The sequence below is a fragment of the Agelaius tricolor genome, unplaced genomic scaffold (assembly GCF_023055355.1).
Source record: "Agelaius tricolor isolate 1412-34295 unplaced genomic scaffold, bAgeTri1.0.p SCAF_6, whole genome shotgun sequence".
In the NCBI taxonomy this organism is placed as follows: Eukaryota; Metazoa; Chordata; class Aves; order Passeriformes; family Icteridae; genus Agelaius; species Agelaius tricolor.
In genome coordinates, this window is record NW_027269266.1 from 25,433,999 (window position 1) to 25,454,181 (window position 20,183).

The 20,183-nt window shown below is 35.1% G+C and overlaps 1 protein-coding gene across 3 annotated transcripts in view; it reads left to right on the plus strand.

Moving 5' to 3' along the window:
- Positions 1-19,806, plus strand: part of PHF14 (PHD finger protein 14) — a 162,427-nt gene extending 142,621 nt beyond the window's left edge. For all 3 annotated transcript variants that reach the window (XM_071429085.1, XM_071429086.1, XM_071429083.1), the window contains one exon: positions 18,984-19,806. In XM_071429085.1, coding sequence (XP_071285186.1) covers positions 18,984-19,058 — 75 coding nt within the window. In that variant the 3' untranslated portion in view covers positions 19,059-19,806. The remainder of the gene's footprint in view (positions 1-18,983) is intronic.
- Positions 19,807-20,183: the final 377 nt, after the last annotated feature.

Below are 20,183 nucleotides of genomic sequence, written 5' to 3' on the forward strand. Positions count from 1 at the left end.
GAAGGTCAAGTCAAAGTTAAAACAAGCTTGCAGTAAACTTCCTACTAATCCTTCAAATATTTTGTTTAGAAGACATTAGAAAACTATGACACACGTTTAGTGTCAATTTAAAGGTGCCCATTTTATTCTTACAGAAAACTTAAGATATATCTAGCACTTTGCTGTTTTGTACAATAGTAATGTAGCCTGGGGAAAAAAATACAAAATATGCATATACTGAGTGTATTTGAATGATCTCTTAATTTAGTTGAAATTAGCCTTAGCAGTAAATGTAGTAGTGGAGAGGTACCTATCACAGTATATAATTATGTTTAAATAAATACATAGAAAAGTAATTGGGTTAATAATAATATAATATAATAATCAGAATCCAAAATACACTTGTAATGAAACATTTTATATAAAAATACTACAGTTCTTTTAAGTATTATGGTATCTCACCACATTTTCAGCTCTGCTTCCAGCTTCTTTAGCAGGAAAATGCAGGGAAGTGTTGGTACTATTTGTAAGGAAGTAACAATAGAAAAGTTTTATGTGATGAAACCCTGCATCTGTTTTGTGGAATTTGCAGCTATCCCTTTGTTATTGTTTTAAACCCATTTGATTTGTAGTGCTTTAAAATGTCATATCCCATGTTTCTCTAATTTGTTGAAGGGTGAGTGGTTAAGTTTTGTGCTTTTGTTGTGAATGCTCTTTTCCCAAGTCCTGCAGCAGCAACTCCCACATTTATGGCTACTGTCTCCCTAATTCCAGCTGTAGCTTTGCAGTCTTCTGAGAGAGGCACTCTCCAAGGTACCTGGTCAGAAGTGACATTGCTTTTTTTAGAGCCAGTCCCATCACAAAAGACCCAAGGCATCCATCACAGCTTTTTTGCAAACAAGCAGAAAGCTCAAATGAAGTCTTATTGTTTCTGATGTATGTGAGAATTTTACTTTGAACTCCAAGTGTTTTCTTCCAGCAATAAATTTAATCACTAATTAGTATCACACCATGTTGATGATGAAATCAGCTGGGAGATTTAGTAAGGTCATGTATTTAATAAGAAGCATCAAAATATAATTTTGTAGAGTATACCCAGTGTTTTGGTTTAGAACTGCTGCCTAGGAATGTGATAATTGTTTTCTTCAGAAATCAGATATTAAAGGACAATGTGAGAATGAATCTTTCTATGACAAGATCACAGAAGCAGTCCATTTTAGAAGCAAGTTAGTACGTTTGAAAGGTCATTAATGTAAAGCTGTGAATTTGTCCCCACAAGTGACACGGATAAGTGATCTTATGGTATTTGCTGTTGTCAAATTGCATTAATATCTAAGGCATGATAAGAATGTCATTATTGTGAATCAAAAATTAATTGCTATGATAAGGCAGTAAAGTTTGTTTAATACTTCATGAGCAGTAGCTTGAAAGCAACTTGCAATTTCAATTTTAATTCTTTCTGTAAACATTTCCAGTTCCTACAGACTCTGAATCTTTACCTTTTGTGATTATTTGCAGACAGAGTGCAATTTACTCTTGGATGGGTACTCTGTAGAACAGCTTGCCAACTGTTCTTGCCAGAATGTCTGTAGCATATGTATTAGGGAATTTTTGCATTGTTGCATCCTAAAATCAATGTGGAACATAAGGATGATGAGTTATGTTCTAGGCATTCCTTCTACTGTCCCTCAAATGCATCTTGTGAAATTTCCAAATTTTCAGAGAGCTTAAAGCAAAGAAGAATTTGAGTCACAATCATTGAAATTAACAGTGGTTCTATATCTGAGTATATTGAAATTAATTGATTACCTTTGGTTATGCTTTGTTCAGGACTTAGGATGCTTTTTTAACATTATACATTTTATGTGCACTGAACTCTGGTCAGCCATGTCAGAGGGCTCAAAATAACACAGTACTTCAATCCAAACAGGTGCCTACATACAGGATAAGAACTTGCTTTAACTAGTAGGTTCCACTGCTTTCTGGTTCAGAATAAAGGAGATGCTGTATGAGGATATGGCTGTTTTTAAGTGTGGGATCCTACCTTTGGAAATCAGGCATTTATTTAGGCCAGCACATCCATTTGGCTTTTGGCTGTGAAGAACCATGCTGGCAAATTTACATTCACAGTGCATCTTTCAAAATACTGCCTTCTAGATAGTGTAGGAAGAGTTCATCAGACAAAAACTGCATTAGGCTATCAATATGTATAGTTGCACATAGCAGAGGCTTTTCTCATTGTGGTAAACTCAGTATCTTCAGATATCAGATGAATTTATTTCATTATTAGTCAGCTTTTTGTGCTTTGAAATCAAAGACCTGAAAGTCCTTGGTGGTCCTCATCCCTTCCAGAGCCATGGGATCCTGTCTACTTTGCAGAGCAAATGTGATGTCTTCATGGCAGAAGGAGAAGGCATGCTGACTCCTGGTACCTCACTCTTTTCACACATACATCAATCCTTCTGAGGCAAGCAAACTCCAGAATCATAAAATCTGTTAAACTTTGATTTGATGGTGGCTTCTGTATTCCAGCATCTTCAGAATGTTTTCAGAGGAGCTCACTTTACATCTTCTGGCACAAATAACTTCATAAAGGAAGGCTGTCACGTGTCAGAAGTGAGGTCTTTCCATGACCAGCATTCCAGTTAGCTGTAAGTGCGTGGCTTAGAAATATCAGCAAGTCAGCCAGCCTTGCATTTGAAAATGGTATTTCAGTGACACTTTCAGGAGAGATACACCTACAGCTTTCTGAAGTCAAAGTTTCTTAAGCAACCTATTCTTGATAGTGCCTCTCAGAGAGTACAAAAAAAATTGCTAACTACAGAGTATCTACTGCTTGATTTTGAAGGGCTTGATAGATCACTGGGTCATAAACATTAATGTAGAAAACACAAGGCAAGCTTTTGAGGAGGTCTGGCCTTTCATTTGTTTGGACAGGCATTTTGTTGTTAATTGACTCTTCTCATCCTTTCCTGCCATGGGTTATGAAATCATATGCCCTAAGGAAATGAAATTTAATTATGCAGTTAATATTTTTGGATTAGTGGGGCGCATGCATCTGGCATGGTGAAAGCAAGATGATTTTATGTATAGAATTTAGTTAGAAAAATTATCTCAATTGATATAAATATGACCACAACCTGCTGCACTCCTGAGAAAATGTGTAACACTTGAGACAAAAGCTGCTGTTATTCCTGTTAGAATCTGTTGCATTAAGAGTATAGAAATTTGGCAGCAAATAAACACCTTTGCCTTCCAGCTAGTCCTCAGCGATCAGAGGGGCTGGGTGTGGCACATCTCCTGAAATGCCTTTGCTGTATATCTCATGACATGTGTCATGGCTTAGGCCTCATTCCTGTGGAATCTAAGAATTTTTTCTGAGTGATGAAACATTAATATGATGAGAGTTCTAAAATATTTTAGTATCTGGCTTCTGAAAGTGATGACAAAAATATGTCACTGTGTTCACATGGGTGGTGGTTGTCTGGTTGGAAACACCCAGTCCCAGAATACATTTTAGTTGATTAGAGAGAGAGAGAGGGAAACTGGTACCTGTTTCAGTTTCTTCACTTTAATACTCTTAAATGTAAGAGTAGAGGAAAAATTGACTCTGAATCTTAAAAAAGCAAAGCAACTGCCAGAAGTTTCCTTTCTAGGGAAATCTACTCAGTCCTCTACCTTGAACATACCTGTAAGTGGAAAGCTGTTATGTGTACCCTATTCTTGTACCCAGAGAAGATGTTCTCTCAAGGAAGTAGATGAAGAACAGCAACAAAGAAAGAAAGAAGAGCTTGTATCTAAAGGAAATGATACTAAGATTTTAAGTGTCATCCTAAGGATCTCCAGGAACTTTCCTGGTTAAAAGATGAAAGTTCTGTGAAGTAGGCTGTGAAAGCTAGAAGGAAACAAGCCTGAAGGTGGGGAAAGTAACCTAAGTGTGAAGTTCTACATGTATTAAGAAAGCAGTTTGTGGGGGGAAAGTGGAGCAACATTGAGACATGTTATTTTCATCAGCTTTTGTCTAGTTATCTGCTCAAAGCAACCAATTGGGCATGGAGAAAATTCCTTTTTATTCTCTGTATCAGTGGATAAGACCTTGGAAATGAAAAAATATGTTTGGGACTCGACCCAAGGAGTAGAGAAGGGCTGTGTTGCATTTAATGAACTATTCAGACAAAATAAAAATCTTAGCTGTCACCTCAGTTACTCCAAGAAACAACAGGAAAAAGAGAATCACAGACACAACCTGTATTTTTACATAGGCCAGGGATGCAAATCCTTTTCATTAAGCAATAAGGCTGCTTATTACTGAGACACAGTGCAGGATAAATGCAGTTCAAATCACATTGGAAAGAATATTGCCAAGGAATGTATTTTTTGGTTTTTTGGGTAGTCTTCCTCCTTCCTGCACATTTTTTTCCTTCTACCAGCCTAACTTTGAAATGTCCTTTATAGACAAAACCTTATACTTTGTGAAAAATTACAGAAATTATTAAGGAACAAATTTACCTTTCTGTGAAGAGTGTAGCACTGGCAAATTTGAAAGAAACTACATTAAGAAAATGTTTGCTTCACAAATGATAGAAATTTTTAATATTTTCTTTTTCCTTCTTCTGCCTCAAGACATGTTAAAGACAAACACCTCTATGAATATGAGTATGAATACTTGTTTGACTAAAAGGGTATGTGGCACTGTTGTGATGGGAATATCTTAGTGGCTTGCTTCCATCATGTTCAAGTTTCTTAAAGACTGTTGGGTTTCTATTTTTTTAATTTAAATCCCCAATTTTTAATTTAAATCAAAGTCTGACATCATATTCACAACCAATGAGCAGCAGCCTTGTGCTGCCTTTGAGACACAAATGGACTCAGGCTTTCTATGAGGAGAACATGGGAATGCTGGTTTTCTGGCCAGGACACATGCATGGCAAGCTGCTGGCATCTGCATGCATCTGTCATTTTCAGGAAAGAATCAGTTCAAGAAATAAAACACAAAAGTACCAATGTTCATATTCTAGGAAATTACTGTTTTCTGTGTATTAACTATTAATAAGGTTTTTCTGAATGGTCTCCTGCCTGCTTGGGGTGGCTGTTTAAGGTACATGTGGTGCTTTCACCTTAGAGAGACAGTACCTACTGACAAAGCTCTTGCTGAATAGGAGGGCTTATATTCTCATGGACTGCACTAGCAAAGTACTTAATGCTGTAATAACCTGCAAATCTGAGCTATTCAGCTTGGGATGAGTGTTACAATCAATTATTGTAGCTTTCAGTAGAGTCACTGTTCCTTTTCTAGTCAGACTTAGCCTCTTACCTGCCTTGTTGAGTCATGTCTTGATGTGTGAGAATTATTTCTGCACTAGTCATAGCTAGTGCAGAATGCTGGTTTGTATAAAGCCATCTGTGGGTCAAACATCTCAGTTAATGAGAAATGTGCTGTGTGGGATTGGATTACCACCTGGATTAGATTCTTAATGCAATAAATTTCCAGGCATCCTCTTCTAGTATTTTCACAACACTTCAGTCTATATTATGGTGGAAATTGGATTAAAAGGACAAAGCATGAAGTCATTTGCTGAAGCAAACAGGGTGTTAGTGCCAAATTTTGTATAAAAGGATGCTGCTGAAAGGACTGTGTGTCTCTCTTCTGATCCACAGAGAATCCTCTGCCTGAGTTTAAGGACTTCATTTCCAAATACAATGCACAAGGGGGTACATAAACCTCTGTTAAACAGTTCATTTTGTGCATTCATCTCTTGTTTGCTTATGGTATTAAAAATGTTTTCAGCCTGGAACAATCCCATTCATGTGGAAATCGCTTTGTAAATTTAAATACTGTAGTAGTGACAGTTCTGTTCAGAGAAAGTACTTTAATGTGTTGGGTAGTATCAGTAGCGATCCTTCTGTAATTAAGGTTTTAAATGTATGAAAGAAAATTCTGCCTTTTATTTCTTCCAGTGAAATAAAGATTTTCAAAAGAAAAAATGGGTTATATGTACAGACAATGCTCACCATGTCTGAAAATGTGATGTTGTTAGGTCAAATGAATGATTGCTATTCTTGGATGAAAGGAATATTGTGTGTGAAACTTCCCTTGTGTCCATTGAGTAAAGTTTGACTTCTAGGTGCAAGACAGGACATAAATGATACTTTCTAAAAATCAAAATCAGAAGGTGCATATCCAAAAGTTTCTATTCCTAAGGATGTAATTCTTGATCAATTTTAACAATTTTGTAGGCCATCTTGCATCAAATGATGCAAGACAGCCTAAAAATGAAAGTACATTCCTGTAAAAAAACTTACCCAACTTCAGATGGCCAGTTTTCACAGAAAGATGACAGATCATGAGTTAAATTCCATTAGAATGTGGTCTTCCTTGGAGAGCAGGTGGTTCTCCTTCTGAGAAGGAAAATAAGATGCATCAATTTCATTTGATCCTACTGGCTGATGTACTAGCACAGACTTGATAGTTACTTCCTTATTACATTATATTTTAAAAATTGACTCCATTCTCTATTCATTGTTCCAAACCAGACACCTTTTTTACGTATTGCTTTCTGATTGCTCTCAAAGCATCTTTCCAATTAAATAATTTCCTGGCAAAAAATAAAGTGAAGTATGAAGTAAAACTGTTTTTCATATACTTTATAGGTTGCTGCATATTATCAAATGGCATGTATCATAAAATTCCTGCTGTTGATGGTTGTTTACTTTTTCTAGACACAAAAAATAAGCATCAGAACTTAAAACCAGACAATTTCTTGCAATAACTACACATTTTATGTCTTCTTTTCTGGCTCCAGAAAGAATGGGTGATGTTCTGTGCTGGAAAAGTTAATGCTTCTGAAGCCTTCTGTACTCACTGAATGTAATAACAATGACAGCACTTGCACTTATATAAATCTTTTCATGCATAGAGCTCCATCCTGACATTGAAAGTACTATTATTCACATTTTACAGATAAGTTATTTAACATTCTAGTAGTGAGTTCAATTTCCACACCCTCCAGGCCAAGCAAGTATTATAGTAGGGGTTCAAATGTCAGAGATATCAGCTGAGAAATTCCTCATCTGAGTCTCAGACCTTGCTTTATCTTTATGCTGGTTTCTGTTAGTGACTCTCCTTTAGATTAGAAGACCTGTTAAGTGCCACTTCTCCATTTCTACTTCTTCACTGACATTTTCCAGGAATCCAGGGGTTTCCTCAGCTTTTCCTACACAGGGAGTTTTCCCTGTGACCTCAACTCAGGACACCTCTACTAGGTGACTCTAGCCTCAGTATTGTTTTGATAAAATACCTGCAATAACTGTTTGATTTTTTTTCGTCTGTCCTGTACAATCAATTTGTTTTATAAAAAATATAAAATATTTGTATTTGAAATAGTTTTATATACCTTTTGATGCTAGCCACTTTTTAATCATTCTTCATTTATTAGCCATACTTGAACCAAAATGTGATTTATGTACACGGCCATTACCCTGACCTACTTAGTTTCCCTGACATTTTACTTCTTGTTCTTCTTTCATTTTGTTTTCATAACTGATTTTAGACTCTACATGGTCAAACTCCCCAGATGTGTTTATATAGCATGTGGTATGATATGACTTCACCAGATTTGAATAATTTATTATGGATAAATAAATATCATATCTGTGTATTATCATTTATCATTTTAAACAGCAAAATCTTCAAAAGAGACCTAGAGACTTTTCTATATCTAGGTCTTAAAAAGAACAATTTGATGGAATTTTCAGTGGACAGGGGAGGCAAGGCAACAGCTAAGAGAATTTTTCATTATTTGCTCTTTTGAGAACTTACGTCCTGAAAGGTTGCCTTGAGTTCAAATGAATTGAAAATATCTAAGTCCAATTCAAGTAACAAGTAATTAATGCTACTTTCACTGACATTAAGGAGAATACTGACAAAGAGAAACCTCAGTTAATGTAGGAAAAATAAGATCCTTGATTTGTTGTCTGCCAAAACAGATGGTATTTCCTGTATTTTCTTCACGGTCTTATATATAGTTAATAATCATATTTAAAAGTTACATTGGCAGAAGAAGTAGTAAAGTTATCTTTTTTTTCTAAATTTAAATGCTGATTTAAATGGCAGTGCTACAGGCTTCTGTGGTTCTTGATTTGTTGGTCATCTAAGTTACATGTAGAGGAGAGGAAGCAGCAGAATGGGTTGTCTTGAATAGTAAGTGGTATTTGCCGAAGAAGAACATGAGCCTGTTTTTCTACATAACCTTTTTTTAATATACTACCTGTTAAGTTTTGTGAGTAAAGGAGACATGGTAAGTTTATCTTAAATCATCAGGGAGTTTATAAGTTTATCTTAAATCATCAGTAAACAGAAAATAGGGAAATTACTACTGATATAATGATATCCAATTCTTGGAGCTCCTGTATATGCAGAAAGAGAAAAACCAGTGAAGGAAACCAAATAGATTGCCACTAAGTAAAATGAATGCAGATGGAAGCTTTTGTTTGGTGTTGTTAGGTAGCACTGGCAGGTACAGGAGCAGCTGTTGGGCAAGAGCAGAGAGCAGCAAGTACCAAACATCACCATGGGGCCATAGCTGACCCTCTGCAAGGTGACAGACAGAAACTCTGGTGAGACAGTTGAGTGGCAGCACTAGGATTTCAGGAAAACATAAGATGTCTGAAAATAGCTCAACTTCCTCTTAAATGCCCATAATTAAACTGCTCTGCTTAATTCAGGGGCTGTTTAAACTTAATCCCCTCCAGAGAAGCATTGTTCTACATTGTAGCTCATACATAGCCCCAGTCAATGGTAGCGTTCAGCTCAGCAATCAGATGGGTTAAATGTAACAATGCATGTATGATTGCCCCTTAATGGTAAAGAATATATGGTGAAGAATATTATGTCTTGGAAACATTGTGATATCATGCAATGGGAGACAAAAAGCCTTCTGAGGCACAGAGTTTAGTGAGCTTCAAAAGGAATTTCAGTGAATGATATTAAGTGACTTCAGACTGTCAAGGAAAAAGTACATAAACAACAATTTATAATGTAAGCTCTGTAATGAGCTCTTCTCTCATAAATATGCAAAACGCTAATTAGTTATAGCCAAATTTCCCTAGCTTTGGGAATCTTTTGGAATATAGCTTTTCAGTAATTGAATCACATCAAAGTATTTTTTTCTCCCACTCTTCTAAGAGTGTTATGTGTGATTTGTTGGAGGGTAGGCAGAGATGGGAAGCAAGCTGTTGACAAACCAAAAGATGACTTTGATGTGGTTTAGTGAAACAGTGACTTACAAATTTATCAGAAAGCAATGCACAATGAACATATAAGAAGCCCTGTTTGCAGTGACTACCAGCACCATGATGAGGTCTGTCAATTAATTTGATTCTAATTTTCTGAAAGGCAACTATTTTTTTTTTCCATGAAGTGTATAAATATTGTTAGATATTAAGTTATAACCTTATGTTGTGTGGTTTTGGAAGGATTTCAGAGTGTGTTTGAAGGCAGATGCTGCTTTTACAGGGCATTTTTTTTGTAAAGTTCCTTTTGATGATGTTTGAAACATTAAATGGTTGGACATCACATTATTTGTAGTTGAAAGAATTTCATTTGATTCTGACTTCAAAAAAATACAGTGAAGCAACATCACTATCATGACAAATTACCAAAACATTCCTCAGTCCCACTGAATTAAATAACATTTGGCTTTCAATCCTCACTTGGAAATGCAAAGAGGAATGGAGTTTGAGAGCTACTCTTAAATCTGATACATTATATTTCTTTTCTTTCTTTTTTTTTTTTATTATTATTTAGAAGCTGATCAGTGTGAAACTGTTAAAACCTTGGTATATGAAATGCTACAGCTTCGTTTCCAAATTTACTATGTGTTTATTACCAATACCCTTGATGCTTCTAAGGTAACTGATCTGAACTATTCTGTGAAACAGGACTGTTTAGGCATGATTACAGGCTCTGAACAGGATCCTTCAAATGGAGCAATAAAGTCAAAATATAAAAAACAAACCAACAAGACTTCCCTTGTCATCAAACCAACTGAAGTCCAACCTTTAAAGCCATGGATTTATTGTCTTGTTAGGTTTCAAGTCCGTGGCCAAATGGATGAAGGGAATCATTCTATGATTCTATATAGTCAGATTAAAAGCATGTTTGTACATCTTGGAAAGCAATGATTTTGCCTTCTGGTAGGTCTGTAATGCCTGTGTTAATTCAGATTATATGAATGAGGACAGGAGGAAAAGAGTAGATCTTCCATGAGAGATGGAAGGGACTGCTAATACGATGCTACAGATCTGGTCCTGAAATGCTCTTTTGGGGATTTTATTTAATTGAAGTTGTTGAGATAAATGAAACATTTGTTTAGTTATAGTTGTTGGATTCCAAATTTAAATAATAGTATGTGTTTGGGGGACCTGCTGAAAGGAATTTAGAGGGTTTTTGTTGTTTTTTTCTTTTTTAAGCAAAAGTCTTTTTAGTCTTTAATTGCTTCAGCAGTAGCACAGATTCTGTTTGCTCTCACAGTCTAGCCTTCATCTACTTCTACAGCTGCATTCATTTCTATCTGTCTTGTTGACAACTTCATGAATTGTGACTAAATATAGGAGTTCAGTATTACAGCAAATATAAAGTCATTTCTACAACATTTACTTATATCACATTTTGCAAAATAAATGACAAAGTGAAGGCAATGTCATCATGTTAACTCCATTGAAAGTTCCAGCTTTTATGCCTTGAACCTGAACAGAATTTCATGGCTATACTCAGGTGAAATGCTCCGATGAAATAATAAGAAAAAAGCTTTCTGAATTCTTATCTGTCACATTATAGCAATATTTTCATGAATTCCCAAGTTATTAAATTTATAATACTGCAGTATGTTTTTCCAATTCAATGTGCATTTTCTTTTGTCATAAAGAGGGAAAAAACTTTAGTTATGCTTTTTACAGTAATTTAATTAAGCATTTCCTGTAAGTTCATTTCAATATCTATCATGGCTCACTAAAGTTGAAATTCAGTATAGAATGGTAGATTAATTGCCCTTTGTCTTCGATGAAATAAGAATCCTAAATATGCAGAGTCATGAAATTTAATTGTTCCTCAATTGTTCCTCAATTGCTTATTCAATGCTTTGGAAACCTGAATCAAGAAATACAGAAGAAGAGGGCCAAAGGTTGTTAAATGTAGCGAGTAACACAGATTTTGAACTTTACTTAATGAACCGAATGTTTATTACTATGAAATAAATGCACCATTTAAAGAATTATGGAGGCAATGTAAAACATTAAAACTCTAATTAATTTTGGTCAGAAGCATGCAATGCACTCATTTTTCCTAAAACATTTTCATTAGGGTCTGTATTTTCTCTGTTATTGAGATAAATGTATTCCTTTCATATGGTAGTGCTGTCTTTTTCTGTTATAAATGTGTCCTTCAGTGATGTTTACAGTGATGTCTTTCAGCTGCCTTCAACTTTGGGCAGCCTGGCTTGACAGTAGCTTCCAGAAGCTTTTTTGTATAACTCAGTTTTTATATTAAAGTATGTTAATACTTTTCCATTTAATGTTGTGAATTATTTTTGAAGCAAAGAATGTTCAGATCTCTTGATAAAGGGCTATAGTTATATATATATAGATTATATGCAGATTATATTTCACAAACTTATTTGAGAAAGCAGTTAAAGCGTGAAAAAATCTTCAGCTGTCATTTAGTACCTACCAAGATGCATGTGTAGCCTAACAATTGAGCTCTTAAAAATTAAACTTGTGCTTCTTAGTTGTTTTTTTTTTTTCCCATTAAATAGTACTAAGAAATAGAGCTATTAATTCCTTATTGTTGGCTAGAGCACCTTTTGTTCTCATGTAACTATTGTAAGAGGAAGCCATTTTATTTCTTAGTATAAAGAATACAAACATGAATAAGGTTTTTTCTTATAATTTAGTAAATATATAGTGTAAATATGGTGAGAGTATAACCATAAATATTTAAAATTATCTTCATTATAATATGCATTTCTAAGATATGAAATATTATTCTCTACTAGTATTGCACATTATAGTATGTGTAGTATATATGTTATCTATAATATATATATAAAGTATATATCATATATATTATACTACTACTATATACATATAGTATATATGTAGTAGTATATATAAAGTAGAACTTTCTCTTTAAAATTTACAATTCATAAAAATAATTATTATGTTGCTACATAAATAGTGCTATTTTGGTGTCTGTGTATGTGTTTATATATGCACACATGCCATTATTATAATTGAAGGACAAATTTGCCTTAGAAATTATCTTATTCATGATGGTGTCAGATTTAAACTAGAGTGCCCTCTCACTCTGGAGTAGAAATTAAGAAGACTTGTCCCACATGGGCATGGTACAATCCTGTTAAAGCTGCTTTTCATCTCTTTCTTGGTTGATGTTGCAGGCTTCTAAGCATTTATAGGTGCAGTCAAATGTTCATAAACCTGAACCTTCAGAGACTCAAATTCTTAAAGAGAAAACATTTTCCTCTACTTTCTTCAAGGAGAACCAGCTGAACTTGTAAAACAATGGTTGGGTTTCAAGCACCACCTGCCCTGAAGAGGATCCCAACTGTAGTGGCAGTCAGCCAAAGGGACCACTCAGTGGAATGGTTGCCTCCTAAAAAGGAGAGGAACAGATGGAAGATTTGAAATCTGGCATGAAATTCCACTTCTGTACTAAGCGTTAAATGAAATTTGACTGTAAGGGCTCTTGCGATGGTACATTTATCTGTATAATCAGAATTAGCAACAAGGAAGTAGAAAATACAGAACACTGACAAACATTTCAAAAAGACTTTAAAAGTTCTTCTAGCAGTGTGAGTTAAAGGAAAGAGTTTGTGATAAACATGCAGCTGCTTGTAGCTTCTTGAAGAGGAGCTTTAGTGTAAAAGTAGTTCTGCTGGTCTTGCATTGCCACCTAGAGCTCAGCAGTTGGTACTGCTTGGTAAGGAAACTGCAGCATTGCTCTTTTCTCTGAACAAAGTGGGGTGGAGAGCTGCTTCCAGTTAATTGATGTCATGTTTGCTTACATTGTAATGGCTATTCCCTTCATAGCCTCCATTTTATAGTGTACAGATCAGCAGAGATTGTGCTGTAGGACTTTGGTGGGCTTTGACAGTAAGAATTAATGGCAATGTGCATTAAAAGGTACAACTGTCAGATATCCAGTGGTCCCAAAGGGGGCATTTTCTTGATGGCTGCTTTAGAATTCTTCATGAAGCAAATGTCAAACTTGTCAAGGCTGTCACTATGAAAATGATCCATGTAGCAAGGGTCTCCTTTTCTTGGGAAGCAAACAGCTGCCTTATCACTGCCGAGCTGTGGTTACAGAAAACTGTCATCTATCACAAGAAATTTATATTTGCTACTAATATCCATTGGTAAAGAACTGTTCCATTTGTACTCTTTTTTGCACCACTGTTCATTACAAGGGTTGTCAGTAATACTATTGAAGAAGATAACAAAGGCTTTGGAATTAAAGTAACTTTTGAATTTTACTGCTGGATGCTTTCCTTTTGGCGATTTAACAGAGACACTGTCTTAGCTCCCAGTTTTTCCCTGACACTCATTTTCTTCCAAATTTGGCCTGTGACTTTGGAAGCTAGACTTTCGCATACGCAAACAAAAGCTCTAGTATTTAATAAATTTCTTTCTTTCCTGATCTATTTTTAAGAGTATTTAAAGTATTTTTGCCTAGTTCCAAGTGGTGTTTTCCTAGCTAGATTCTGTGAGGCAAGAGATGAAATGCCAGCAGGGCATCCTTAATAATTTAGTCTGTTAGTTATATTACAGGTCTTTTGGGTTAAGATATTTTAGAAAGTACTGGTATCAGAATTTGGCCCTGAGTGCTTTTGAGATGCTATTTCTAGATTATGTACTAGCAGAGACAACTCTTTAGTCATTCCTCCTATAGCAAGGCATTTTTGTGTTTTGCATACTTTATTATTATTCAAATAATTCTTTACATAATCCTGTAATGTATAGTTGTTTGTTAAGTTTAGAATACTGATTAGAGTTGGCAAAATAATCAACATTGTAATGCAACTCCAGATATTACAGGTGTTGGTGCAATGAACAGAACTGGGAATTGATGCATGCCCTAGCACAGTTAATTAAGGTGTGATCTGTTCTATTTGCAGAAGAGTGTCAGATTTCCTGTAGAGTTAAGAATTGTCTAATTCACTGTCATTTTCCAGAGTTCATTTTGTTAAATAATGGAGGAAAAATAAATTCTCAGGCATTTTGAAGGAAATTGGTTGGAGAGGGTAAAAAGCAAAATGGAAACTCAAACCCCTATTTCTAGGCTTTTTTTCTTTCTTTTCTTTTTTCATTCCAGAATTTGTTTACAGGGGAATATTCTGGAATAATTACTACAAAATTAACCTTCTGTCTCAGATCCATTATTCTTTGGTCAGAGAATAATGTGTTTGGCCTTAAAAATGCTTTCAAAGGAGATGAAATTGTATCATAGTCTTTCTCAACTGTCAGCTCAAAACTTTTGAAATAAATTTTAAAAATCAGACTCTTACCTTTAGTTTTGTCACCTAAAGATATCTAAATATCGAAGTGCTCTCATTAACTTGAGCAAAGCTATTGAGTGATTAATACTTCAATAAATCAAACATTTAATTATGTGGCAGATTTTAGGGTCTCATTTCTAAATTCCTGGTCCCATTCTGTTGCTGTGCCTCTTAAATGCTCAGCTACCAAGTATAGACTAAAAAAGAAGAGATGTTCATAGGACATTTGAAAATACCTACAGAGCACCCAAAGGACCCTTTAATCCAGTGCCTTGTTTCCATCAGAGAAAACAAGGATGGGATGCCAGGGCAAAGGATGTAGGAGAACTAATGTGGAAGGTCCATCTCTCCATCAGTGTCATCAGGATGCAGATGAGGTCTCCAGTGGCTTGAGGAGTTCCTGAGCTGGCATTTCAGTTCACTATGTTGAGTTTAGCAGCACTTTGTAATGCTCTTTGAACTTTTCCTTATCCCTGTTGGTTTTATAAGTCTGTAATAACATCAATTCCAGACTAGTAAACTTCATTCATTTCAATATTAAAATAATCTTTGGGCTGTTGAGTGCACTCTTTCAGTAGGAGTAGTAGTACAGTCTTGAGGGATTCACATCCCTTGGCTATTCCAGTCATCAGATCTGTGCAGAGGCATCTTTTTGGTGAGTGTATGCACTATTATGATATTTGAGTATTTGGTTTTCTGTAGTCACAAATGATACTGAAACAAGTTTGATTTTTGGCATCCGATGGCAAGAACTACTTTAAAAGTTTGACTTGTGACATCTGCTAAGAAAAGCTACTTTGATTTTAGGATTTTTAAAGCAGAAAGCACTAGCTGTAAGAGTCATAGGTGGCTGGAAGAAAAATAAATAATAATATAAAAAGAGATGTGAAGTATTAATAAAAATAATGTGAACTGAATTTCTGTGAGCAAAAACGAGAATTCAGTATTTTGTCTGCTGTGTAGCTGCTGGTAATAGAAACCTTGCACACTGCCATAATGGATTGGTTTTTAACAGATAACATAAAAATAAAAGGTTTTCCTTTGTTATTCATCAGAATTAAAAGCATTATAATGATAATGATAGGTGGTAATTACTAAAACAAATATATTAAATATATTTAATCTGCAATCTGTTTTGCATAATTTCTTGATAATTAGGCTATATAGGCTATGTAGATGAAAATTCAAACATTATTAATGACATTGGAAACTCCAACTATTTCATTATTCTTTGTGCAATCATCGGGCTGCCTCTTGGGCTACTAAAAAATAGATCAAGCATTTCATAGAAATCTTGCATTGTCAGCAAACTGAAATAATAGTGGGTTTTCATATCCTGTGGTATGGTTAATGTGTGCTCTAAATTTTCAGTTCAGATCTTCCCCAAGCATACTGGCAGTAATAGAACACTTCTTATAATTTGTAGAGGTTCATATCCCAAATTATTCTGACATTGGCATTCTGAGGCCTCACTTCTTTTCTGGCAGAAAGCTGCATGAATGCCAAAACTGGTGGTTCATACCTTCCAGTGTTACCCAAAAATCCTTTCTTCCACCTTGTTTGTGCTGGCACTGTTGTTCATGTGGCAGTGCACAGCCTGGGAACTTACCTGGCTCAGGGCATGTCTAATAAAGGAAAAGTTTTCTCCCCTTGCTAGTTCATGCTATGAGAAAGATCAAACATCATTACTCTGAGCTTTGCACAGCAATCACTTGTGTTCAGAGATACCAAACTTTTGCCTCCAAATGAGGTGTGTTTCTGTTCTTGGAAAAGCCTTGTACAAAATTATGATGTTTTATGTGTAGCCTGGTTCAGTGCAATGCTAGTCAGACAGTTTTTGGGCATAAAAATGCAAAAAAACCCAATAAATTAAAAAAATCAGCCAGGCATCTGGATGACTTGTGCATTGGAATCTGCCCACATAAGTCAAATTTATGTTCTGCTGTAGATTTTACCTGTTTGAATATGTTTTACTTGCTTGAAGCAACAGGAAATCAACAAAGGAAAAGTATTAGTTCTGCAAAATATCCCAAAGTTGATGTTTCCATCTGGAGTATTCAACCCAAGCAGATCCTGGAGCTGCCATCACCAAGAGCCATTATTTCTGCATCTCAGAATACACTGATCACTGCAGCTGCTCTGTAACCTGGGAATTCTGCCAGAGTGTAAGCATGACCTTTTGAGCACAGAATTAAACATCTCAAATTTACACAAAGGCAGAAGATTCTCTAAAAAAACCTCATTCATTGGATAAAAAACTTTTTTGCCATCAAAAAAGTCAGGAAGCCAATATTCAGTATTGAGCCTAATGTGCTTTAACTCTCTTGTAGTCCTCAGTGAAGGCATGGCCCTATTGTCTCTGAAATTTCTGTGTGCTCCATCAATTAGGAGAGGAAGCCCAAGGCAATATCTGAAGAGTTCTGGGAAGGAGTGATAGTGTAGGGTTTATATTCCTGTATGAGAGAGGACAAGTCAGGACATCAGAATAATGTCAAGTTGAGTGCTAGGAAGGTGGATTTGTTGGCTCTGAGGCAGCTGGAATACAACTGCTGTAGGTAGGGACCTTCAGAAACATGCAGATTTGATGTTCTTTTAGTAACATGTTCTTCATTAAATAACCTGGCTGGTTTTCCATAGCAGGCAAAAGTTTCTGTGAGTGTTTTTTCTATTCCACAATTCTCTTTTGAGAGAATTAGGAAGTAAGCTTGCTAACACCTTACTCCTTTGTTGTTTCTAATTCTGCCCTGTTTGTCATTTGAAGTTTGACCTCTGTATGTATATTGTACATTGCACTGTCTTTAATATATTCTACACTTCTAATTTCAACAAATCTTCAGTGTTTGGTTTCACACACATGCACAGACTTGTTTTCTCAGCTAAATGAAAAGAGCCACAGGGAGCACTACATGTTTTAAAGGTAACTGAAGAGATGACGGTCCAGAAAGAGAAGAAAAAAAACTTTTAGTGGTCAGTTATGTAAATATTTCTCAGTGCCTAGGCTGTCCCCAGAAGGGGGAGGATTCAGAGGCATGATGGCTTGGAGTATCTGCTACTTTTACTCACTTCCCCATTTTATTACAGTTGGGCATAACATGTTACAAGATCACATTTTTAAATGATCACATTTTAAATTATCACATTTTTCTACTGCTATTCTGTTTTGTGCTGCCCATGTAATCTTCCTATATATTTTCTACCTCTAAATGTTATAGTTATCATTACAAAGCATGCTTTGATGGTGAAAGAAGGGTTAGGATGCAAAAGGATGAAGTTATTTTCCTACAAGAATGAAAATGTTCTTTTAAATCAGGAAAATACACCTCAGGTTACAGGATCCCACTAAATGTCCCTGGTGTTTCCTTTTTCTCAGCTGTTGGCTTGTGATGAGTACTGTTACAGCAGCCAGGATGCTTCTTCATTCCAAAATGTCTGTTCATTTCTTTTTGGTGTTATTAGAATGTGGAAGATTCTCTGTAAATTGAATTAAAATGCAAACTAGAAAACTGGTTATACTCTGAAATTGTGATAAGGACTGTTCATGATGTGATGAGTTGCAAGTTGCCTTGTAAAACAGTTTTCTCACTCTTCCATAATTTATACTTTGGAGGTCATGATTTTGTACTGGACACAAAATAGGATCCATTCCTATGGAAACAGGCATTATGATGTCACTTCATTTTTTCAGTGAGATCCAGAGGAACCCATAGTGAATTATGAGCCTTACTCTTGGAGCTGAAGCTGTAGAATATTGTAAGCATGCTGCTGCCTGACATGCTCATGTTTCCTATTTTAGACCTGACTGATCTTCAGATAACATATGGTGGTACAAGTAATTGGAAAATTGGCAGACCTGTCAAGAAAATATGCTAGATGGGACAAAAATACGATGCTGCAGCACATAAAGTGTCTCTGAAGTTAAATTTATTGTCTTTTATCAAATGGTGAAGTAAACATATCTGGTCGCAAAAAAATGAAACATTTTTCAATGGCAGATGCTTTTCAAAAGTAATTTTTAGTACAATGATGAAAGTTCTTGCATTCAAAACTTATTTAGTGGGAACCTCTGGTCAAGAACAAAGGAAAGGTGTGTAATACTTTCTGCTGTAGGCGTTTGAATATATTGTCATCCGTGTGTGATTTAATAATTTCTTTATGTAACTATCCACTAAGATGGTCAGCAAAATATTTACTCATTAATTTTTTTTTCCACTATAAATGTAGGCAATTAGATTTGTTTAAATTTTGTATCATTTTTATTTCAACACTTGAGCAAAATCAATCACTTGAATAAAGGACTTTCTGCTTATTTTTATGCTCATTAGTCAGGCAAAAGGTGGCAAAAGACTGTACTGAATTCCATACATCTGCATAAGCAGAAAAAGTATACTTTTTCAATAAATTGATTAATGTTCAGGTTTTCATTTTCTTTTACAGGAAGAAGAAAATGAAGCTGAAGCAGAAAATCCATCTCAGGAGCTGAATTTGGAACAGAAAAAATCAAAAAAATAGGAGATTGCTGTCTCGTTTGAAATATTTGCAAGTTGTGTAACAGTGGTTATAGTTTCTCATTGTAAAATTAAGAAAAAAAAGTTCTCAATAAAGTCATTGAAAATTAAATTCATGGTGCACTGGGGAATTAATTAAGTAGCTCCTGGTGATATTCTTGATTACATTAAAAGCTGAATTATCAGAACTGAGTACTTTACCAATAAAATTCTGAAAGCTTTTTGAACACATTATAGAAAGCTGATGGGTTATTCATCACATGTAGCATTTACTAAGCAAATAGGGCAATTTTATGTTTTACTCTGCAAAACAGTGTTATCCTTAAAGGATAGTTATAACTCAGACATATTTTGGTATTTCTGAGCAAGAGCTTTGATTCTTAAAAGTTAGATAAATATGTTCTACTAAAGGAGTTCTGAAATTTCTTCTGATCACTGATTAAATGTTTCTGAGCAGTAGGTAGAGGCAAGAATTTTTTGATATGTATGGTACATTTTCAGAAGTAATTACTTTTACATTTGTATTGTGATTTTTAATCGGTTTCTTGCTGCATTATACTTTTCCTTATGTAAACCTTCTCCATGTTCATGTGATCATTGTCTTTTAATGAATGTCAAGCTTTTGTCTTGATTAGGCCATCTTACCCAGGTCTAATTCCCTCATGCCATTCTTTCCATTCTAACAAAATAAAATAACTTCTTTCTGTGTCATTAGACCTTCAAGTGAGTAATAAACATCTAAAATAACTTTTCTTCCTATAGTCCTAATTTTGTTTTCCAATTTACCTTTGCTTTTTAGCCTGTGCAGGTCACTAAATGGGAATGTACAAGAAACTCAGAGGTATATTTATAGCCTGATAGATTCACAGATTGCAATGAAAAAAATATCTCACTATTGGGTTTAAAACAACACTGACTGAAGTCCCTTCAGTGAAGTTTATCATACTCGAGAGAAATAAATTATCTTCAGCTGAAAAAATTCACTTCTTTTCCTACTCTGCTATACTTTTACTTTTTGCATTGAGTGTTAAATCAGATTGTAAATAGTATCCATCCCCAATTTTATTCTCTCTGTGTAAATTATATTTTCAGACATTTTAAAAAGAACAGGCCTGTGCTTAATCAATAT